This window comes from Vespa velutina, chromosome 2 (genome assembly GCF_912470025.1).
Source record: "Vespa velutina chromosome 2, iVesVel2.1, whole genome shotgun sequence".
Lineage (NCBI taxonomy): Eukaryota > Metazoa > Arthropoda > Insecta > Hymenoptera > Vespidae > Vespa > Vespa velutina.
In genome coordinates, this window is record NC_062189.1 from 956,770 (window position 1) to 981,408 (window position 24,639).

Below are 24,639 nucleotides of genomic sequence, written 5' to 3' on the forward strand. Positions count from 1 at the left end.
TCGATTGTAAATTGATCAAAAATATTAACCAATGAGAGTGAAAGATCGAGAAAACGATACTTCCGGTTAATTCGACATTCCTCTTTAGTCTGTTCTATTCTCATTCATTTCATCTTTGGCTGTCCACGGAGCAACATTCCTTTGAAGAATTTTCTACATAATTACGAGTTCATATTCATTGGTAAAAACATTTTCAATTTGTTATTTAAGAATCTAGCTTCATCCACGTGTATTATTTCATGCATTTTTCATAAAATAGTACGTTCATATAAAATAGCTTTATTAGATTAAATTTATTAATATATTTTTATCTCACAACACTTTAAATATTTCTGCACGATGTATCCGGAATTAATTTCAATGATGATGAAGACATTTTTAGTCTCGTTCGTATGATTACTTCTTGATTATGATCTTCATATGCTGCTGATTTCTTAATTGATTATTAATCTTTCCGCATAAGAATAGAACTTCTTTTTTTGCGAATTAGTTTTTCCATTTCGTTCTAGCAACCGCATATAAGCTGAACGTTTCCTTCTTCTTCTTCTTCTTCTTCTTCTTCTTCTTCTCCTCCTTCTTCGCACCTTATAATGGCGATTAATAAAGCTTCAGCTTCATGGCTAGCATCCATACTGGATAATGTTCACACTGCAAAAATTTGTTCTTATCCACGTTAAAATTGTAGTGAGTATTAGTTTGTTTGGTTTTTTTTTTCCTTTTTTGGTTTCCTTCATTAGTCCCATTTCAATGCAACTGCGTTTTAATACTTTTAAGATTATGTGCACGTACGTTTCTATCATTCTTAAGTTAATTGGTATGTTAAAAAATGATGAAAATTTACTGCCCCAGTCTGAATACCATGACAGAGTAGTTTTTACTGATATAAAAAAAAAAAAAAAAAAAAAAAAAAAAAAATTTGCATTAATTATTATAGTTATTTAAAAATTTATATGTACATTTTATTTATAGGTAAATATCCCAGATAATAAATTTCTATGGCAATGCATCTCTTAAAAATGGCACATTTATACGATTCAAAGAAATCATTAGGTAAATATTGTAATATATATTTTATATAATTTGTAACAATTACAAAATAATATTTTACATGATGATATTAATTTGTATGCCCCAGTCAAGCGGATCTTTTTATGAAGAATATATTAGAACTGAATTTTGTATAAATAATACTATATATATATATATGCATGAATTTATAAAGTTGGATACTTTTTTAATATAAATGTTTCTTATTTATAGGAAATAACTTGGAAAATGGTTGACCAATTAATTACATTACATTGAATTATGATATTATAATGTGAAAGATAATTCACATAACATATGAAAATCACAATGACATTTGCGTAAGTAAAATAAATTAATTAATTTTAATATATTGTATGTAATATTATATTTTTGTATAAACTTATATGTAATATCATTATTACATGATGATTAATTAAGTTATCCCTGTCTTACATTAATAAATGGTGATTAGAAATGTTCTGATATTGATTTTTAATTTAGCAATTTAAGTATGAAAATATTTTTGAAATATAACAGAAAGAATTTTTATTTCAGATTTAAAGGAAAAACTTCAGCATATAATAATAAACCAGAAGTATGTAATCACGCAATGTAAGTTATAAAACTAATATTCGTATACATGTGTGTATGTGTGTGTGTATGTGTGTGTGTGTATGTTATTTGCTTAATTATTATGATGAATTAATACAAGCATATGGTTGAAATATTTATATTGATGTAAAAAATTATCTGAATTATCATACATAGTAGTTAAATGCATGATCTACAATTATTTGAATATATTTTCAATGCATTTTTTTTTTTTTTTTTTTTTTTTTTTTTTTTTTTATTAGACGGACAAATTGAGATCGAATCGCTGATAAACGTTTCTACAAAATTTTTAATTCAGGTTAGTATAAAATTCAATGTGAAAAATGATGATTTTGTTATCGCTTATATATTTATTATTAGAGTACTATGATGTTAAACATATTTATACGCTATAATGATAATCCATGACTTACAACTTGCCCTCACTGAGTTATTTTTAATTATTACCAAAGGAATGTCTTTTTACATTTATATTGAAAATTTCAACTCAATTTTATTTTTATCTTTTCAGTGAATGCTTCAAAAAAATCAAGACAGGAGTTTAAGCATTACAAAATTTCAACGTGAAACTAACGAAACAAAATAATATATATCATCTTGTAAGTAATTAACAATGACAAAAAAATTAATATAATTCATTGAATTGTTAATATTACGCATGATGTTCAATATACGCTATGATACCTAATGATAAAATTTTATTATCCTGAAATGAAAAATAATCTACTAGATAAATCTATGTCGTCTTTCTTTCTCTCTTAATTTAATTTATATTTCTTCTTTTTTTTTTTTTCTTTTCATTCCTGCCTAAAAAAAAGTAATCATCCTTGGCCTTACGAGTAGCCCTATAATTTGGAAAAAGCACTATGTTTGGATATATGGGGGCTGTATTCACAAAAAGTACGTGAAATCTATCAACCTTGGATGCAAACTGAACAGTAATGGATTATATTGATTCATTATGATTATTGTAAAAATATATAATATATACTTTATTGGATATGCAGAAATTCTAATAAAAATAACATATACAATCTAAAAATTGTTGCATTAAATCAATCATGGCCATCATATCGCCATTATGCCTTTTGTATTCATGCTAAATATATATATATGACGATAAAAGCTTAGTGTGTTTATACGTGTATATGTTCTTTTATGTTCACGTAAGATTTTGTAAAATTAATCAATGTAAACGTATAATTTTAATATCATATGATTCATATCTTCTATCGATTAAAAGTAGACTGAACTATTTTAGCAGGATGTATGAGATATTTTTGCGTGCGAAATAATTGTTTGGAGCAATGTATTTTTTATATAATACTTGCACATATTTGTATACCTTAGAAATTGTTAAGATAATATATTCATATTTCTATGCATTGAACACAAAATCATCACATATTATGTATTATGCATAGTTTTAGGATGGTCGTATTGCGTTATATCAATTATATGATATACAAACTATAGTTTTCAAATTATTATTTTTTCTTTCTTTTCTTTTTTTTTTTATAACACACAACCAATATAATAATATTTACAAATAATATATATTCGTTTGCTTTTTGAAAATAAATTATAAAAAAAGTGATATTACTATTTGTAAATTTAACAATATATAATTGTAACACATAGAAGTATAATTTGCTCACCACTGACTGTTATGTATATATATATATATATATTACTAAATTAAAGCAAGTCTATGTTAACTCTCTCTATCTGTTTTTCTTTTTTTTTTTTATTATTATTTTTTTATATATATATATAAGCACGGTCATTGGTCAATTCTCGAGATTTATAAACCAGATCCATAAGTTGTCGATTAAATTAATTCGCAGTTAGATTTACAAATGTAACAATATGTATATTGTGTAAAACTTCGAAAATTGTCTTATCAACTAATTTGCCAGAATCGAATATATTTTAAAATTTACATTATTAGTTTATCATATGTGTATGTGTGTGTGTGTATATATAGTATTTCACAGCATTTTTCAACTAGGCTTTTTTTTTAATTTTTTATATATATATAAAGAGAACTTGTGAAAAATGAAATGGAGTATTATCGTGAGTTTGAACTATACACATATGTGTAAATGTTACTTTTATTATTCTTTTTTCCCTTTTTTTTTTTTTTTTTAATCAATCAAATAGAATTATGAATCATTTTGAGTATATAATATGACGTATGTTATATTTTACGTAAATATGTCTTTTGTGACCTACATGAGGAGTTATTACAAAAAAAAAATAAAAAAATAAAAAAAACAAAGAAAATCAGCTTTTATCATAAAATATTGGATATAAGCGTTATAATAGATATTTTTTTTGTTCGTATCTAAGAAATGACTCTCCAGAGAGGGTCATACAAATTTTGATAATTTAACTAGAGATTCACTGATATGAGTAGATATTATAGTTTGTTTTTTTTTTTTTTGTGTCAAAATGTGTTGTTAGGTATATTTATACGACCTAACAAATTCAATCATTTAAAACCTACAACAAATTATTTTTGTTCTTCGCATTGGCGCAATACTTCTAAAGAGACTTTTATTATTATTATATTACTTTTTTTCTTGTTTTCTGTTTTCTCTTTTCATTTTTCTTTTTTTTTTCTTTTTCTTTTCTTCTTCTTTTTTTTTCTTTTTTTTTTTTTTTTTTTTCTTTTTATTATTATTTTTATTGAGGAACGGCATCACCATTGGTCTTCTCAGATTAAATATATTCAGAATTGAAAAAATTTTCTAACTACGATAGTTGAATATTGAAATATTCACAGGTGGTATGTTGTTACTATATTCCTGAGTATATGTCCCTATGGAACACCATCCATCATGAATATTATTTTCACGAATTGTGTACCATACTCGATGATCTCGATGTGCTGCACGTAATCAAAATAACTAATTCTTATAGTCTCGATATTTTATACTACTGTACTGTACACCATATCAGTTGGAAATATTCTATACAATAGATGTCACAATTGTAGTTGATATTCCGTAATAGGATCAAATTCTTTTTGATGAGTAGCATTAATTGCTTCAACGTATCCCCATAATCTCATAGCAGATCCGCACACTCTTTGAATTTCATCAACTTCTTCGAATTCTAAATCGGTTCTCCAATGAAATGGGGCTACTTTAGAATTACGAAACGTACTCGATACACCACCAACGTCACTTTTTGTATGAGTATCTAAAAATCTTTTTACATTAGGATGGAAATCCAAACCATAAAATGTATAAAGTTCCTTCACATATTTGTACGGTTCTACTGATAGATCTTCATATCGCACCACCCTGTGTGTCACACATATATCATATCATATCATATATATATATATATATATTATTAAAAAATTATTTAAATATTGATATCATTTACGAGACACTACGATAAAAATGTATTTGATCAAATGAATATCCAACTTCATTCAATTAATTTCATCAAATGATTCTACTTTTTGTTTTTGTTTTTCTTTTTTTCTTCATATATTTACCTGAAAGAATGTGGATATTTTTTTATCAAACGTACTGCAGCACTGAAATCTGAAACCATATCAGCACAGACCAAAGCTGGATCTGAACAATCTGGACTGGTAGGACACCATTCTCTATGCTTTCTTGATTGTAAAATTCCTCGTGGATCACGTACCAACAATACCAATCTTATCCCTAAACTAAAAGGCTAATAGTGAATTACATAGAACTAAATTTACATGATATTAGATGAAGATATTTAAACTTACCGTTTTTTAGCTAAAAGATCTTCTGCCGCACGTAATCTTAAACGTACTAATTTCATCGATTGAAATGGAAATAATTGACAAAATTTTGAAACGAAACGCGAATCCCAACAGATCTTTTTATGTATTTGACATTGACGCCATAAATGTGTATTGTGATTGAAGACCCATGGATGAGTTTTCCCATATTCTAGATATCTATCTAAAATTATATATAAAAAAAAATTTTATAATTATTTCTTATGTTACAATTTTTAATCGTAATAATATTTAATTATAGATTCTTACCAAGATTATGAAAATTGCAATTTAACAAGGATTCAATATTTTGAAGCGCTTCCTCCGCAAGTGGTGGACCTCTGATTTGTACAATTCCAAAATCAAGTAATGGCTCGTAGTGATAGAAATTTGCTGGATGTGCATTTATGACATCGCCAAGGAATGTGCTACCACTTCGCCAACTTGTCAAAATTATACTTCTCATTGGAGTACCATCTTTCTCCATAACTAAGTCGTCCAATTTACTACATATTAATATATACAAAACACATATTTTGATCTATGTATTGTTTTATACATTGTAAGATACATTAGAATTTATATGTATCGCATTTGTTTTACCTAATATTGAGACCATATTTTCCATTGGGATATTCATAATTTTGCATCTCCCTTTCTATGGCTCTTCTTTGTTGATCTAAGACTTCTTGTATTTCGATGATCGTGGCATTGTCGTTTGAACCTTTGATGTATGTCTATAAACAAAAATATATATGGCTGTGATAAAAATGGAAATGATTTGTATATCTTTTTTTTTTTTTTTATCTTTTCCTTTTTTCTTATCAAAATACTACACATATATGTGAATATTTTAAATACATGTACATGTAAATATTTTAAAATATATGCAACATATTTAACAATGCAAAATTATTATGTCGTATATGTACAAAACAAAAATCAAATAATTTAAGTTTTTAAGCATCAAATCATATTTACAAGCAATATGCCTATATCAATGTTTACTAATGAAATTAAACATAAAATGGAAAGGGTACGATTAATAAATATTTGTGTTAGCATGCTTATATTTAGATGCATAGAATAAATTCCGAATTTATTTTAATTTATTATATGGCTATTAAAGTAAACTTTGATTAAATGTTTTTTTTTTTATTTATGTAAGAAGTTTATGAAAAATATCATTTAGAATGATCAAACATATAGATAAAAAAATATACATATATATATATACACAGGAAAGTATGGAAAGAAAAGAAAAAAAAATTAAAAATAATAATAATAAGTCAGACATAATTACCCATGTAACAAGCGATCCATATATAAGTATTGTAAATGTACACCATACTTCATTTTTCTATGATTAGGCTCAACTAAGACATGCACATATTATTTATTGTTGCAAAACAAGTTTTTAGTTGATGTGTTATTTATATATATCAAGCTTACCGTTACAGATTCTTGGATTCTGACGATCCTTGGCCTTATTTCAACGTCCTATATCGAAGAAGTATCGAGTTTCTTAATCTTTTAATTATGTGCTTGTGAAGAAAACATGGTAACATCTCAGGTATGACAAAAAGAATATCCTTCTCCCTTTTTCTCAGGCCATATAATATGGCAATTTAAAATAATTTAATAATAGTATATAATAATAAAATAATAAACCAATATTTTTTTGCACATGTGTTAGGAATATTAATGTTAATGGATATTAAAGTAATTAATATTTGTAAGAAATAATAATAAGGATTGTGTATATGGAAGAAGATTAAATCAAATTTCTATATTAAAGTAAGCAAAGTAATTCCTATATAAAAATTAAAGCGTGAAATAATAAGGATAAAGTTTTTTTAATAACTTAATTTATTAATCGTAGAGAGAGAAAAAAAACCAAAGTAAAAGGAGGAAGAAGAAGTAAACGAATAGAAATAGAATAGACAATAGAAACAGGGAGAAAGAGCATTACCAAATTGTGGAGCGCTTTGGCAAACAATTATTGTTAGCTCTTGAACAAGAAAAAGTTAGGTGGAAGAGTTAGACTTTACCGTCCAAAAGAGTGTGTTTGGCGTGACTCGATTAAGAGCAATCCCCACCTCCGAATAATTACTGACCGATAATACCGGCTGTAGTCGATGCTCAAGATAGCTGCTGTAGCGCTGATTAAATGCGAGGAAGAAGATGCAGAGGGACGCCAGTCCAACCAGACCATAGAAGCTGAGTCGCTTTGACATCCTTATGCCTGATAACAGAAAGAGAAAGAGAAAGAGAAAGAGAGAGAAAGAGAGAGAAAAGACAACATAATTTATTATATAATGTCACTTATAAATAATATATTTTGTAAGAACAATTTTATCTTTTTCATCTAATATCTTACATTTTAATGAACAATCTCAAATTATTATAGAAAATTTTTCTCATATTTTTTCTTTCTTCTTTTTTTCTTTTTTTTTTTGATTTCATAATAAAGTATTAAACCAACTGATTATAAACGAAAAGAAAATAAAAGGTGCAAAAAAAGAGATTCATTAAATAATCGTCGGAGCTTTTAATATATTTCTATTCTCACCTTAGAATCATATAAATCGTTACATTTGGCCGAATATTGATAGGACGTGATTTCGAATAATAAATCTTGATATCGTTCTCACAATTATCGTTTCACAAATGAGTTTCGGCATTATTCAAATGCCATTACATTCAAAATGTAAAATCGTCGAGCGTAGCGCATTATGTTTCGCTGACGTACACTGGCGCAGGCCTCAATACTAGTCCGAGAGACCTCCCAATGGCATTGGTACGAACACGCTTACGTTGCCAGTTTACGTGGAGAAGAGGATGCAAAGGGGGAAAAAAAAAAAAAAAAACAGAAGAAAAGGAAAGAGATAAAAAAGATTCCGAAGCGAATCGTCGCGAATGGCTCTTACAAAACAGAGACGACTTTGTAACCATTCCCGCGATCAAAAGTGTAAAAAGTTCACGGATTTCAACTATTCTAGAGTCTTGTCCAGAGAGAGAGAGAGAGAGAGAGGGGGAGAGAGAGAGAGGCATATAAATACTTTATTTCGTTTGATACACGACATAGAGAAAGAGATAGAGATAGAGATGATAGAGAGAGAGAGAGAGAGAGAGAGAGAGAGAGAGAGAGAGAGAGAGAGAGAGAGAGATAATAACGAGAATATATCGAATACGAAACGATACGAATCTCCCGCCATATTTTCAAAAAGAGAGAAAGTGAGAGAGAGGGAAAAAAAAGAAAAAACAAGGAAACAAAAAAATATTCAAAGTGATTCCATTTTCAAATCACGAACTTAACCTTTGCGATCTTCCTAAATATAAATCTATAGTATTTGGAGATAATTTCAAAAAGAAAAAAGAAAATAAAATAAAAAGCAAATAAAAGAAAAATAAGAAATAGAGAAAGAGAGAGAGAGAGAGAGAGAGAGAGAGAGAGAGAGAGAGAGAGAGAGAGAGAGAGAGAGAGAGAGAGAGAGAGAGATAGTTAACGACTATTGATCTAATAAATAGAAATGAAAAAGAAAGACGGGGGGAGAGAGAAAGAGAGAGAAATGATAGAAAATAAAGAAAAGTGAGTGAAAGGAGAGCGATAAATCGAAGAAAAATTGACCAATCGATTGGTTTCGAGTTTAAATAAAATCGATATTAGAATTCGAGAGTTGGAACGCCCCCTGAATCGAGCGATAATAGAGAAACGGACGACGGTCGTTGGCAGCGATGGCGGCGGCGGCGGCGGTGGCGGCGGTGGTGATGGTGGCGGTAGCGGTAACAGCGGCTGTGTCGACGGCGAACACCCTCTTCGGTATCGAGAAGTCGGAATAATAGAAAGAAGGGTGTCGCCTCTCCCGTCGACGCTTCGCTGCCGTTGCCGATGACGACCGAGCCGATCGTCGTGGCCAGTCGGATGCTGTTGCTCGAGTGGTGCGGTTGTTGCACGAGAACGAGCTCTCTCTCTCTCTCTCTCTCCCCATCATCATCAGCTCGTTCTACCTCGTTGCATCGCGCGTTCGTCAGACAACACACACGCACTATTTACTATCTTTATTTCTTTCTTTCTTTCTTTTTCTCTTTTTTTTTTTTTTTTCTTTTTTCTTCGTAATTCTTTTGGTTCCTCGTATTTACAAAGCACGAGATAATACCGCGAAAAAAAAAAGAGAGATAAAAACCACGGTTAGTCAGCAGATAGATAGATATACATATGTATTACATATATATATATACCTATATATATAAAGTATACTCTCTCTCTCTCTCTCTCTCTCTCTCTCTCTCTCTCTCTCTCTCTCTCTCTCTCTCTCTCTCTCTCTCTCTCTCTCTCTCTCTGTCTCTCTTTTTCCTTTTGCTTTTCTCAAACAAGCATGGCGAGAATCCTAATCTAGTCCAGACAGATACAATCTGTGCTGTGCTTTATTCGTATTGGAGTAATAAGTGCTATTCTGACCCAATTCCTATATTTTCTTCGTCTTCTTCCTTTCCTTTCTTCTTCTATTTTTTATTTTTTATTCTTCTTTTTTAATTTATACTACTCCTTTATCTCTTTCTCTCTGTCATTTATTTTACTTTCGTTTTATTTCATTTACTTTGTCTTTCCTATCTTTTCTTTCCTTCGAATCAACTAACTCTTTCTATTTCGCGGTGTTCGCATAGACACATACACAGATACGTACACACATATACATAAAAGCAAAGTAAATAGAGATACACTCACACACTCATACATACCACCCTGTCGTCGCTTATCCCTCTGCGAATTCTCTCGACGTATCTTCTTTTTCCCCATTTTATTAATTTTCTTTTTTTTTCTTTTTTTTCTTTTTCTTTTTTTTTTTCTTTACCTCTCTTTTATATATTCTTGTTGAGTTTCGTACAACGATGAGCGTGGCTTCCGTGATGATATATGTATTACTTTTGATGAACAACTGAGATACAAAATTACGTGTTGTTGTGTTGTTGTTGTCGTCGTCGTCGTCGTCGTCGTCGTCGTCACCGACGACGTTGAGAAGCCGGTGCTTCTCAAACGACGGCGGTTAACGGTCGAAAGAAAAAGAAATCGCTAAGTAAAGGTCGACAACGCGTTCTACTAGTGAGAGAGATAGAGAAAAAGAGAGTAAGAGAGAGGAAGAAAGAGAAAGAAAGAGAAAGAGAGAGAGAGAGAGAGATTGTAAGTGAAAGAGTAAGAGGGAGGGTGGGGAGAGAGAGAAAGAGAGTGAGGAGGGGAGCCCGATCCTCTATCGGCGGACACTTTTACGAGGCGTCGAGGGAACCTCGTCTACGTCAACGGTGGCGACTTTGAGAGTTGTGTAGTGCCGGTGGTTTAGTAGTGTAATAGTGTTTTCTCACAGTGCTTTGTTGTATTTAAACGTAAATCTAAGAAAAAGAGAAAGAGAAAACGAAAGAGAGAAAAAGAGAGAGAGAGAGAGAGAGAGAGAGAGAGTGATAGATAGAAAAAAAAAAAAGAAAAAGCGTGTATACATGTGTGTGCCAATATTAGAATACCGATAAAATATTGACTACAGCGAGACACTACTACATACTATTGCTGCTACTCCTACTACACTACTACTACTACTACTACTATTATTATTATTATTATTATTATTATTATTATTATTATTATTACTACTACTACTATTACTATTATCATTACTGCTACTATTAGAACTACACGAATAAGTGAGGGACACACAATAAGAGAGTGTCAACGGAAACAGTGTTGTATCGTCAAAAGGGGTGTTCTTCAACGTTCAAGATTTTCTACGGATATATACACGTCAAGTATATCATATTCTTTTGTGGACCTACCCTTGCCATATCACCCACTTCTTTCTACCACCACTACCACTACCACCACCTTCTCCTCCTCCTCCTCCTCCTCCTCCTTCTACTCTTTACTCACCCTTGCCGATACTCATCTATTATTTCCTATTTTTTTTTCTTTTCTTTTTTTCTTTCTCTTCTACTCATCTTTTTCTTCGATCCACAATGGTGATACTACCGGCTTTTACTACCAACTCTACTACTACTACTACTACTACTACTACTACTACTACTACTACTACTACTACTATTGCTGCCATTGTTGTTGCTGCTGATGTTGATATTCTTCTTTCCATTTGCTAAAATTCGACTCCTCCATCTTCATAAAGGAAATATTATATCCAGGGATATTATCGTCTAGGATCCAACCAGGACAGAGAGAGAGAGAGAGAGAGAGAGAGAGAAAGAAAGAAAGAGAGAGATATATATATATATATATGTAAGTACTATCTATCGACGATGAGAACCGTGCTTTCTATCGTTTCTATTCGTCGTTTTCTCATAGTCGTCGTCTCGACGTTTGCTCTAGATACTGAAAATTCCTCCTCATTCTCCTTCCTTTTTTCTCACTCTCGTTCTCGTTCTCGTTCTCATTCTTTTTCATTTTCTCTTTTCCCCATTATCATTCTCTCTTTCTCTTTCCTTCCCCTTTCCCCTTTGTATCCCTTCTATCTTCTTACTTTTCCATGAAATTCAATGAGTTTTGTAAATCGTCAAGGCAATAGAAATGGAAATCTTATGTAGTATGTATATATGCATGCATATACGTACGTAAATATGTATGTTTGTATGCGTGTGATGTATCTATTCATATATACATATACACATGTATGTATATATATATATATATATGCATGTGTTTATGTATATGTGCACGTATGCACGTACGTGTTTACAAAGATTAAACTTCAATTCTGCTTAGACAAATGTTATTTCTTTTTTTTTTTTTTTCCCCTTCCCATTTTTCTTCTTCCTTCCTACCTCCCCTCCCAAACCTTCGTCCCTCTCACTCGTTCCATAAAAGAATAAATATATTTATAATTCGCTTTTCCTAATAACTCATAGATATTTTACGTAAATATATACGTACATACGTTTTCGATTGATAATTTTATCCATAGACCAATGAAATTGATGAAAGTCAAATAGAAGAGGGATGCGAGAGGAAGAAAAAGAGAAAATTATTTCGACATATTACTTAGTAAGGCGATATTATTATCGAATTTATCTTTATGGATAAAATTAATCTTTATAGATAAAATTAATCGTTATAGAAATTCTTATACCAAAAGAAATCACAGTAGTATATTATTATAATCATTAAAAATAGCTTAACGTAATAAAAACAATTTTTGTTTCTCTAATATTTGATATTTAATCCTTTAATCGTAAAGTAAATTACTGTGAACGATTGTATGTGTATGTATATTTACGAACATTCATATGTGTATATATGTATATATATATATATATATATATTTTTTTTTCTATTTTTTCGTTTCTTTTTTTGAAAGAAAAAAAAAGTGAGGTTATTTCGACATAGGCCAGTATTTATGTGCGACAATGCATGCCTTTGTGCGTGCATATATATATATATTTATATATATATATATATATTTTTTTTTTTCTTTTTTCTTTTTGAAAAAAGTTTAATACGTGAACAGACGATGCTTTTTCTTCTTTTTTTTTCGCCTTCCCCCTGGAATAAGATCATAAAAAGATCGAAAGAAAAGAGAGAGAGAGAGAGAGAGAGAGAGAGAGAGAGAGAGAGAGAGAGAGAGAGAGAGAGAGAGAGAGAGAGAAAAAAGTATAGTTGCGTGTAGGGATGGGCTATATAAACAGCATAGTACAATATAATATAACAACATCAACATTATCGTTGTCGTTGTCGTTAGTGTTGGTCTCTTATACGTTATACGCGCGGGCGCGTGACTCGAAAAGCCGGTCACGGTATACGATGTCATTCCATTAGGACGATCAATTATTCACATTGACTTTAGCCGTATGTCTTTCCAGTTGGCTATCTCATACACTTTAACTATCTCTTTCTCTCGTTTCTCTTACTCTTTCTCTTTCTCTTTTAGTCTCTTTGTTTCTTTAACTATACCCTGGACAAGCATACATATTCCACGAGGAACGGTGTGGAGGTCGTTTGGTATATCTTCCCAATGCTATACGCGACCCTGACGATGTCCACGTCAGACCTTAGAGTGAAACGACCGCCGAAGAACAGGGCGACTCATCGAGTACGACTGTGGTCACGGTCGTTTTTCTTCTTCTTTTTCTTTTTTTTCCTTCTTGCCTATCTCTCTCTCTTCCCCCCCCCCTCCCTCCTTTCGCCCCTCCCCATCTCTCTTTCCCTCGTTCCTGCTCTTCCCGCTCTTACCATTACCTAGAACACCTTGTAACGGTTTACGAACAAAACGAATAAAATGATGATGCATGATTATTCAATTCTCGCAAAGTTCTCAAATTTTTATAGTACCTTGCTATACTCCAATGTTATATATTTTATTGGTAATAGCATAGACTATATTATGTGATATACCTAAATGGTATAATAGAATTATACTGTACGATATAAATGTGTTATAACATATGTTATATCATATACACACACATACACACACAGATACATATATATATGTATATATAATGTAATTTTACTATATGGTATAAATATGTTATACATATGTTATATACAGTATAATTTTAGTACAGCATAACAAATTATATATTCAACATTTTTCAGCCTTTTTGCCATTCGTTTATTTACCGTGGTCCGAATGTTTATATTGTAATATAAATATAATTTTCAAGATCCAAGGCAGTGATCGGGAAGTCACTGTATATTATTTCAAAGATACGGCTGTTACGGCTGGTATTATACCGAGCTAACGAGAACATTCTACGAGAATATTCTACAAATCTCTTACAAGTTTTTTTCTTTTTGCTTTAGCACGTAATATAGTAGCACTTATCATTTCGCTATCCTATAGGCTTTTAGAAACTCTGATATATACTATATCAAATGTTATTGTAATGACGTGTTTTATATATATATATATATATATATATATATATATATATATCGTATACTATAATAAAATTTATTAAGAGACACGAGAATGGTAAGACGCATCATCGCTGAAAAATTCATCGTATTTCTATCGCCATTTTATTAGGTATATACGTAACTTTTTTGTATGATCCACACGTACAGCTTCTTGGCGCGAATAAAATTGACATACCAAAATGGCGTCTGTCCTTCCAATTCCATCACATGTTATGCCAACTGTTACTCCCTTCTCTCATATTAGTCTTTATACTCTAATTGCAATGCAGATAAACGCATGATCATTCGATATGGCGAGGTTAATGAGGAAAAAACAAAAAGCAAGCAAAAGAAAAAGGAAGGAAAAATAATTTTTAAAAAATGTAAATTTCAAACGTCAAAGGTATGATTTTTGGCGGGAAAGTTAACGTTTAAATTTTCGGCGCGCGCTTTTTCGTTGTTCTTTTTCTTTTTTTTTTTTTTTCTTTTCTACATTTTCTTCTTGACCATTCATCGTTGGCCGAACGATCAAAAGTGATAAATGTCTAGAAAGAGTCCGTGAACTTGCTCGCTTGATTTTCTAAGACTTCCTTGTGGCGATCGTAAGCAGAGAAAATGTTGCGTTCACGCTCTCTTCTCAAGGTTGTCGAGGCTCGAAACGACGACGCAACCCAGACGATGTGCGACCGGTTCCTCGAGGGCTGCTCTTACTCTTGCTATATAGGGTGGCCCAAATTAAGTGTTATCAACAGTTTCCTATCGAATCGTTATAACCGTCTAACTTTTTTCTTTTTTCTCTTTTTTATTCATTTATTTTTTTTCCCTATTTACAACAACGAAATCAGCAATAACGTATCTAGTAATTCTCATCAAATCTAATAACTATTTTTTGGAAGAAATAGCATTCAATATAAAAAATGTAGATATATATATATATATATATATATATATATATGTATATACACGCATATAATAATAATAATTTAAAAAGAAAAAAAAAAAGAAACTATCTTGTAATGATTCGATCGAAAAATAATTTGTAACATCTTTCATGTGAATCACCCTATAGATCGAGGGTGGACCGCATTAAGTGTTACCAACACTTTCCAATCGTTATAACTATCAACTTTCTTTTTTATTATCAAAAAAAAAAAAAAAAAAAAAAAAAAAAAAAAAAAAAAAAAAAAAGAAGGAATAGCACGATCTGCAATAATATATTGTATAGCTCTTATCAAATCTAATAAAATTTTTTTTTAGAAATATGTTGTTCCACGAAAAAAAAATATACAATAATAGATTAAAGAGAGTTAAACTTCTTTTTTTTTTTTTTTTTTTATAACTATTTTTAATGATTTAGTTTAAAAATAGTTTGCAATGTTTTGTGTGAACCATCCTGTAGATCAAGGCTGGCCACATGTCTCCCTTTTCCTCTACTTGCTTTTCTCTCTTTCTTTCCTTCCTTTTTTCTTTCTCTATCTCCTGGAGAGTTTAAAATTCTTTTTACGTATCTCTTTTATCGCTAAAAGATAAGAAATCAAATCAAATAATATTATATTCGGAGAAATCTAAAAAGCAAAACAATAAAATGGAAAGAGATAAATTGATATATGATATTTTTAATAATTTCTCTTATATAATATACAAAATAATAATTCCTATCTATGATTGTCACTTATTCCGTCTGACGACAAGTAAAGTCTTTTTTGTATGTTTGTTGTGTATGTGTGTTTTTGTATTTCTTTTTTTTTTTTCCTTCTCGTAATAAATTTTTTTTTCCGCTCGTCACTTTATATAAGTATATATGTGTGTGTATATATATATATATATATGCATCTAATAAATATTGCATTGAAATAATTATGATCTATTGATAGAAGTTTTTTTGTTTGTTCCTTTTTTATCTTTTTTTTTTTTGCGTCCGCTAATTTATAACGAAAAAACTAATTCCGCATAATCGCGTACTTATAATAAATATAATGTGTGACTACCTCGTATTTAAAAAAAAAAAATGGCGCGCTTCGCTTCAAATAGTTGACAGGTAAAAAAAGAAAAAAAGAAAACCACTTACATATTTTAAAATACATTGAGAATCGTGCTAATTAGATGACTGTTGCATCATTAACAAATAAGTGAGTCTTGTTTAATATTATGTAATAGAAAATTGAATATTATTTAAATCTTTTTTTCTTTTCTTTTCCAATAACGATTTTCTACAATTCAGTGGTTCTCAATCAATTGAAAAAAGAAGGAAAAAAATTAAATTATTTTTTGTTCATTTGCTTGTTTTTCATTTTTTCTTTCTTCTTTTTTTGTTTTTTTTTTTTTTTTTGAAAATCTTGCTAAATTTATTGCTAAAAAATTATTCTATTTTTATCTTTAATACAACGAACGTAAATTATATATTAAATAAACAAAGTTTACATGTGAGAATGAAACTTATTTTAATATATCATTGATACCAGTAACGTTATCAATTTGTCTTTTTCCGACATAAAAGATATGTCATCCGGTGATTAACTTATCAAAATTTAGATACTCTTATTAATTTGAAACAAACAAAAATGATAAGATTTAATTAGTTATCTTTTTAACTTGTTTTATCGAATATTTATAAAAAAAAATTAATATATAGTTAATGTGCGTGCGTGTGTGTATGTACGTGTGTGTGTGTTTAAGGGAAAATATCCAGTTTGTATATATATATATATATATATATTTGATTTTATTTCTAAATATAATATTAAAACCGCTGAAAAATAAAATGATACAGACAAATATTGTATCGTGACGAAGGGCGATACACATCGTATTGATTTGCCTTTCCGATGACTTTGGGGAGTTCAGTGGAAATGGTCAATTTTTTTTTTTTTTTTTTTCTTTTAATTGGAATCTTTTATCCTTTATCGAATATTATTGCGGTTGATGTCGATAAGTTTTTAAAAATTACTTATATATTTTATATAAGCTATTGTTGAATTATAAAACTTTGAATTTTGACGTAGTCAAAATGGTATTAGAGTTATCGAATATGCGTGTGCGTGCGTGGATGTGTGTATGTGTATGTGTGTGTGCGTGTGTGTGTTTAATTACTCATCATTTCCACAACATTCTGAACACCAAAAATATGGAAGTACAAAAGAAACGATGATCATGTGTTTGATTCATGATCAATGAAATTATTGTTTGCATTCCAATTGAATTTTAATTAATTACAAAGTCCTTCATTCGTATCGCTCTAGCTGATAATAGAATTATTCAAATGGATCGTCCATGAAATATATAAATATATATATATACACACACATATATGTATATATCGAATAACAAGAATTAAAATCATTTAGGCCTATCAGAGTGCAAAAAATTTAGCCTCTCTTTTTCTCTCACCAATTTTAAACTTTCGCATTGAGTTTGCATTTATAAACATTTTGATGAAAATTGGCGATGATCCAACATTTATTATTCGTCACCTAATGATGACAGATGAATGCCTTATTTAACACTAATTATATTACCCAATTAACCCAATTTGCTATAATGTAGATAGGGGATAATCAATATAGATAACTATCCAAAGAATCAAATCATCATTATCTACCAATCGTTTACGATGTCGCCTGGTATATTTAATCTTCAAATAATAAATCTTGATTTTTTTTCGACGGACTTTACCAAAAAGAAAACTTTAAAGAAAAAGAACAAAAAAAAAAAAAAAATAACAAAACAAAACAAAAGAAAAAACAAAAAAATAGAAACAAAAAAAATTACAGAAAGAGAAATATATTTCAATTTTTTGTAAACGTATTTAATAAGTAATATTTTGAACAACGTGGCAATAAGTTAAAGAAGAAACGTAAGATATCGACATGATGCAAGATTGTGCACCCTCATATTACACTTCAGCGGTACGGAATTGGTTAAATGGGAATTTCTACGATAAGTGAATTGAATGTATGTACTATGGCTAAAAAGATCACTAGATCGTCTTTCGTGCGATTTCTTCTTACAGGGATATAGAAAACAATTTTTTCTTGTTTCTTTTTTCTCTTTTTTTTTCTTTTTGTCTGTTTCTTTTTTTTTCTTTTCTTTTCTTTTTTTCTTTTTTACGTCGCTCGAAAGCATTATTAGTATTTATAGTAATGGGACGTAAAAAAAAAAAAAATCGTACGATAAGATAAATATTTTTCATTTATCGCATTGAAATAATAAGAATTTTTTTTTATTTTCAATAATAAGTGATATTATGATAACTGAATATTTTGTAAGTAGTCTTTATCGTGGGAAAAAAAAACTGGAACGATAAACGGAACAACGTCGATGTGTACATTCAATTCAGTTGTTTTACGCTTCGTTACAAGTCCGCTACAAGAATATGTGATAAATAATATAGTATATCAAGAAAAAAAAAAAAAAAAAAAAAAAAAAAAAAAAAAAAAGAAAACACAATAAACCTCACTTTTACACGCTCACAAAGATTATTACAAAGTCAAATAATTATCACTACGTTGTCTTTCTCCCTTCGACATTGGTATGGAACACTTTTTTTTTTTTACAACATTTCTAATACGAAAATAACCGCGTGTATGGATTTTAAATTGGTCATACTGTGCATGCGTATGTGTGTTTGTATGTATAACATGTAATAATATACAGGATACCCTGTAAAAGTGTTCTTAGGTGTTTTTAAAAATTAATATTAAAAGATAGTATCAAAAAAAAAAAAAAGAAAAAAAAAAAAGAAGTTTTGTGGTAACGTTTACACTTCCGTGAAAAATATAAATATCAATTTGGTCCTTGATCTTTTCTATATCGATCGATTGGTTATAATAAATCTTTCGGCAAATTTTATGAAAATACTTATCAGATAAAATTATTCCAAAAAAAAATCGAAAGTTTCCTCGTGTTTTCGAATAGTTTCCTCAATCGACGAGGAGTCATCACGATATTGTTCGTTGTTATCCTTCTTTACTCTTTCCCTCTTCCTCCCTTTCTCTCTCTCTCTCTCTCTCTCTCTCGCACTCTATCATTTCCGAGCTCTACCGATTTCGCTCAACGATTGCTAAACCTTAATTGCGATCTCGAGAATTTCCTTGAAGAAAAAGAAACACGTCTTTCGTTATATCGACAGGCTAGAGATGTTAGCTAACTGTCGAGAAATAATATTGACGTTAATACGATTAGATATATAAATTAAAAAAGATTACAAGAAGTTTGCATAATTATTTATTTATATACGTTTTACCATATGTATAGTATTTATTATATACAATATTATGTATATAATAAATATATGCATATACATATATATATATATATATATATATATATATATATATATATATATATATATATATATATATATATATAATATACTACTCTATGTACTATGCTGTTATGCTACGCTGTGCTATGCTATACTGTACTGTATTATGCTATGCTATACTATATCATATTCTACTATACTATATTATCCTATATACCATGCTATATTATACCTTACAAATATAAATGTTAAATTATTAAAATATTTGCATATGAAATGTGTTTGCTTAGAATAATAAACAGGTAATACATGCTAATGGTGTTTAATGATCATTTTAATTTTTTTCTTTTCTTTATTTATTTTTTTTTTTCTTTTCTTAGATAAACTCACAGACGGAGAAAGAGAAAGAAAGAGAGACAGAGAGAGATAGATAGAGAGAAAGAGAGAGAGAGAGAGAGAGAGAGAAAGAGAGAAGAGATTTACAGAAAAAGAAAAAAGAAAAAGAAACAAAAAATGAACGAAATTGATTCCTGAGAGATTAAAAACCGTGGCTGGCGAAGGTATTCCTTCCGATAGGAAGGAAAGGAAAAATATAGAAATTGATAATAAAGGAATAATATCGAGGGACGAGATTCTTATCCTCGTTGGTGTGCGATTTAGTGATCGTAAGTGGAGTTATTGTTTTTCAACGGGCCGACGAAGGTGGAAGGAGGAAGAGTGGCCGAGGACGAGCAGAAGAAGACGGAGAAAAAGAAGAAGAAGAAGAAAAAAGGGAAAAGGTGAATGAGGAGATTTATATTTTCGTTCTAACACGAGTATGATCGGCATAGCTCGAAGAAATTGGGCTTTGCGCCTATCAGTGGTGCTCAACGTTTGCGTACTACTTTATGTATGCGCCCATTTTGGTTCTTCTTCCGGTCCTTGGATCGAAGAACCACCAACCAATTGGGCTGCCGCAGCACCACCAGCTCCAGCTCCACCTGCTGTGGCACAAGCACCACGATCAAGAAATTCGATTCTACCAGGGGATGTTATCCCTGCTAGTGGCATTGCTGGTGGTGCTGCTGCTGGTGGATCATCAATCGATCGATTTTCGAATGATACTCTGATCTCTGTCCTTTCTTCTTCCTTTTCATCTTCCTCCTCCTCATCGTCTTCATCTTCTTCTTCTTCTTCTTCTTCTTCGTTATTATCACCTGTCCCACCCTCTTCAACGAACAAAAGAAACAAGAAGAAAGGTTTACTGAATAAAATGATCGGAGGAATCGTCACCATGAAACCTACCTCGAAGGAGGCCAAGGTCGAAGTATCCAACGATACGATTCGACGAGACGATCGTGCTCGCAATCGTACGGTATGTATAATTAATCATTTTGTTTAATTTATTAATTAAAATTGATTAATAAATATTTATTTAATCGATATGATCCAGAGATTAATAAAAAAAAAATATAAATAAATAAATAAAAATAAAGAAAAAATATTTCTTTATATATATATATATATATATATATATATATATATATATACCTTTGTAGATCGATCGTTTAATATAATTATTAAATATGCTTTTAAACATAAACGAGAATAATCCTTTGATATGATATTATTTCTAATTCATCTCCATGTTTTCTTTTTTTTTTTTTTCTTTTTTTCTTTTCTACCAAAAGAAAAACATCAATGGACCGGCACCGGCACCAATACCAGAAGTACCAGTTGTCAGTCTGAAGGAAGCCATATCTTGCAACGAAAAATCATTAGAACCTAGAAGAGCCCAACGTGGCGATTATTGGGTTCTATATAATTACGTACCTATGAGTATGAACGTGAAATGTTGGGAAAGCGTGACATATACAACTCATGCCGATTATACCTTTCTGGACAACTTGGAACCATTGTTGGAACGTTGGAGAGCACCGATATCGATTGCGATGCATGCTCCTGGCACAGACTTTTCGGCGACATTAGACGCGATCAAATATTCGAGGAGTTGTGGTAGCCCATTGGTTTTTCAACTGGTGACATTTCATGTCTTTTTCAGCAGTAAACACGTGCCAAAATCGGTAAATAAACATCTTTGTTTTTCTTTCTTTTTCTATCATTATCTATCATAGCTCGTTCGAATTTTTTGCAAGTATCAATTGTAAATTATTCAATGAAAATTAATTCTAATGATCGTTTTAATGATCGAGTCTTTTTCTTTTCCTTTTTTTTATTTTTTTATTTTTTTTTTTTTTTTTTTTTTTTTTTTTTTTTTTTTATTTTTTTAAATACTTTAGGTTCCACCAACGGAAAAAGTTATGTCCGATACGTACAATTGTACGTTGGGACCACCTTGGGTAAATATAACTCTTTCGAAGATGTACAAAAACGAAAAGAAACTTCTTTATCCCGTTAACGTTGGAAGAAATATAGCAAGGGAATCAGCACCGACATATTATGTTTTTGCAAGTGACATAGAATTATATCCGAGTCCAAATCTTCCGGAAAAGTTTCTTGAAATGATCCGTAGGAGAGATCAACCGGCATTGCAAAAATCTAATCCGAAGGTTTACGTCTTGTCCATATTCGAAGTTAACGAAAAGTATCGACCACCGAACAATAAAACTCATTTGGTAAGCTTTCGACGAAAGGCGCATTTTTATTAGCCGTAATAACGAGCTGCGATATCGTGTGCCGTGTGATGGTCGACCGAGTGAACTTGATGGCAATTAAATTCATGAAAGTGTGTGTGAGGCACAGAGAAAAAGAAAGAGAGAGAGAGAGAGAGAGAGAGAGAGAGAGAGAGAGAGAGAGAGAGAGAGAGAGAGAGAGAGAGAGTAAGTGAATGAGTGAGTATACACGTATATAAGTCGTGTTGATACATACGTTCAGTCGAGTGTATTAGGTATGCGTTAGAATGTTGCTTTACTATCAATATATGAATGTGATGTATATCTACGTATACGTGACACGTCTACGTGTATACGTATATGTCTAGTAGGTATATACATATACATATACATATACATGGTCTATAATACGTGTATACGACGTGCGAGGGTCGTTTAATCAACGTAGCTTCCTTTGACCGTGGACCATGATGGGGACGGAATTAATGCTGTTATCTCGTTTCGCTTCGTCTCTCCCTCTTCTTACCTATTTTCAAATCACAACTTTTAGATTACTTTCTCATGTTCCACTATTATTATATTTATATATATATATATATATATATATATATATATATATATCTTATATATTACATTACCAGGTACAAATGTTGAAAGCAGGAACAGCTATTCCATTTCATAAGAAGCTTTGTTCCGGTTGTCACAACGTTCCGCGTAGCAAGGAATGGCAGGAAGCCCCTGAAACCGAAGGTCTTCATGTATTTCATGTTGGAAAGCGTACAGGTAGCTTCGTTCATTGGGAACCTATTTTTATAGGAACTAACGAAGAACCTTTGTACGACGAACGACTCAGTTGGGAAGGAAAAAGTGATAAAATGCCGCAGGTACGTCATTGATCTTGATCGATCACTAATTAATAATATGTATACTTTTTTAATCACTTATATAAACGCATTCATGCACGCACACATTTACATTATCTTGTTTGGTACAACTATAATATCATTACTCATATGATATATTTATTATGATTTTAATCCATCTGAAATAAGAATGTTATATAAAGATGATATTATCAAATAGGTAAGGATATTACTAACATATATTATCATGATAATATAATTAAATATATATTAATTTGTTCTTATCATTTTAATAAAATCAAACATATATGTTTTATTCAAATCTTTTAACAATGCTAAAATTAATTTTAATTAATCCATTTCATTTTCATGAACGAGAAATATGATTAAGAGAAAAATAATTTAATTGTCTAATCGTTAAAATACATCCATCAGGGTTACGCTCTCTGTGTCCTTGATTACGACTTTCTCATTCTGGACAATGCATTCTTGGTTCATCGTCCCGGTATAAAGATCTTCAAAAAGGATCCTCATCGTGAAATGCTCACTGCTAAGACGAACGCATTGATCAAGAAAATTATCGTACCAGAATTAAAAATCTTATATGGTACAAGAAAAGGATGTGCTGTCTAGCCATTACCATCACGAGCGTCTTAGCGCTCTAGACGGACAAAAACAAGTAAATCAATAATGACTAGCTCGGTAATTTGAAAGAGCTACCGTTCGATCTTAATGTTTCTACGCCAATAATTCTAAACGCAAATTAAGCGTGTTACTAAAGATCGTCATTCAAAATGTTAATATGTTCCATGAATCGTGCCAATTCAATGATAAATTATCAAAGATCCAATATCGTCGTTTTTCATTAACGTTTCTCTAAGGTTTTTCTAAAGTCAAAAATGTTGTGATAAAGTAAAGAAGGAAAAAGAATATGCAAATCGATAGAGACAGAGAAGGAGAGAGAGAGAGAGAGAGAGAGAGAGATAGAGAGAGAAAGAGAGAGAGAGATTGTTAGCAAAGCTATAACGTAAATTTCTCAAGTGAAGACTGGATTTGTCAATTAAATTAATTTAAACAATTGATATTAATTTTAACAATTAATTCATTGAAGTGAAATATCAAAAGTATTTAACGAGTGTTAATATTTTATTAAAAAAATTGATTTTCCATATAATATCGATTCTATCGCCAAGATAATAATAGTTAAATATAGATATGATAAATATTATGGAGATAAGGTCGATGGACAGAAATTCTTTTTCTTTTTTTTTTTTTTTTTTTTTTCTTTCTCCTTTTTTATCAAGTTATATAACAACTTCATATACATTAACAACGTTCTCTTTAGAAAAACCTTTAGATAGTATTAATATATTTACATACATATATTTCTTTGGAATCATTCATTTTATCATAAATCAAATGATCGCGCACGATGTATTTTATAAGTATTCAAAGAAAATAATGTATATGATGTTTTATATAAGTTTCAACTTCGATCGTCGAAGAATAAGATTAACAATAACAACAAATGTTTACAAATCGTATAAGAATATTCTAGTCTTACGTCAATGTGTATCAACCTACATTTAGTA

At 30.3% G+C, this 24,639-nt stretch overlaps 2 protein-coding genes, 1 long non-coding RNA gene and 2 other non-coding genes across 20 annotated transcripts; 4 read left to right on the plus strand and 1 right to left on the minus strand.

Moving 5' to 3' along the window:
• Positions 1-28: 28 nt before the first annotated feature.
• On the plus strand, positions 29-2,683 carry LOC124946917. Of its 2 annotated transcripts, XR_007100236.1 has the most exons (8): positions 29-181; positions 510-684; positions 970-1,050; positions 1,261-1,367; positions 1,585-1,641; positions 1,884-1,939; positions 2,153-2,240; positions 2,460-2,683. It is a non-coding gene; the product is annotated as an uncharacterized LOC124946917 (long non-coding RNA). The 2 variants fall into 2 exon arrangements; XR_007100237.1 differs by lacking the exon at positions 510-684 and having other exon boundaries at positions 33-181.
• On the plus strand, positions 819-887 carry LOC124947385. The gene has a single exon (XR_007100394.1). It is a non-coding gene; the product is annotated as a small nucleolar RNA SNORD31 (small nucleolar RNA).
• On the plus strand, positions 1,444-1,519 carry LOC124947387. The gene has a single exon (XR_007100395.1). It is a non-coding gene; the product is annotated as a small nucleolar RNA R38 (small nucleolar RNA).
• On the minus strand, positions 1,744-10,513 carry LOC124946914 (carbohydrate sulfotransferase 5-like). Of its 11 annotated transcripts, none has more exons than XM_047488355.1 (9): positions 10,160-10,510; positions 7,534-7,661; positions 6,869-6,916; positions 6,721-6,792; positions 6,020-6,153; positions 5,687-5,922; positions 5,402-5,600; positions 5,153-5,332; positions 1,744-4,952 (listed from the first exon to the last, which is right to left on the minus strand). In XM_047488355.1, the coding sequence occupies exons 4-9, from the start codon at positions 6,763-6,765 to the stop codon at positions 4,631-4,633; spliced, it is 1,116 nt and encodes a 371-aa protein (XP_047344311.1). In that variant the 5' UTR covers positions 6,766-6,792; positions 6,869-6,916; positions 7,534-7,661; positions 10,160-10,510; the 3' UTR covers positions 1,744-4,630. The 11 variants fall into 11 exon arrangements, with proteins under 11 accessions (XP_047344311.1, XP_047344312.1, XP_047344306.1 ...); XM_047488356.1 differs by having other exon boundaries at positions 7,468-7,661; XM_047488350.1 differs by lacking the exon at positions 6,721-6,792 and having other exon boundaries at positions 7,468-7,661; positions 10,273-10,513.
• LOC124946913 (beta-1,4-glucuronyltransferase 1) lies at positions 9,734-24,141 on the plus strand. Of its 5 annotated transcripts, XM_047488343.1 has the most exons (8): positions 9,734-10,717; positions 11,097-11,212; positions 11,584-11,693; positions 19,953-20,926; positions 21,243-21,635; positions 21,852-22,187; positions 22,826-23,068; positions 23,483-24,141. In XM_047488343.1, exons 4-8 carry the CDS (start codon positions 20,390-20,392, stop codon positions 23,678-23,680), a joined length of 1,707 nt encoding a protein of 568 aa, XP_047344299.1. In that variant the 5' UTR covers positions 9,734-10,717; positions 11,097-11,212; positions 11,584-11,693; positions 19,953-20,389; the 3' UTR covers positions 23,681-24,141. The 5 variants fall into 5 exon arrangements, with proteins under 5 accessions (XP_047344299.1, XP_047344296.1, XP_047344297.1 ...); XM_047488340.1 differs by having other exon boundaries at positions 9,734-11,212; XM_047488341.1 differs by having other exon boundaries at positions 11,097-11,693.
• The last annotated feature ends 498 nt before the right edge of the window (positions 24,142-24,639 follow it).

What these genes read in the sequence shown, in the direction of transcription:
- LOC124946914 (XM_047488346.1), bottom strand. Translation starts at nt 10,217, where the DNA reads ATGGGGAAAAAGAAGATACGTCGAGAGAATTCGCAGAGGGATAAGCGA. An exon ending in AAATATGGTCTCAATATTAG is followed by an intron (nt 5,923 to 6,019) that starts GTAAAACAAATG and finishes ATTAATATGTAG; the next exon opens with TAAATTGGACGACTTAGTTA. An exon ending in GATCTTTTAGCTAAAAAACG is followed by an intron (nt 5,333 to 5,401) that starts GTAAGTTTAAAT and finishes TTAGCCTTTTAG; the next exon opens with TTTAGGGATAAGATTGGTAT.
- LOC124946913 (XM_047488340.1), top strand. Translation starts at nt 20,390, where the DNA reads ATGATCGGCATAGCTCGAAGAAATTGGGCTTTGCGCCTATCAGTGGTG. An exon ending in ATCGTGCTCGCAATCGTACG is followed by an intron (nt 20,927 to 21,242) that starts GTATGTATAATT and finishes TTCTACCAAAAG; the next exon opens with AAAAACATCAATGGACCGGC. An exon ending in AAAGTGATAAAATGCCGCAG is followed by an intron (nt 23,069 to 23,482) that starts GTACGTCATTGA and finishes TACATCCATCAG; the next exon opens with GGTTACGCTCTCTGTGTCCT.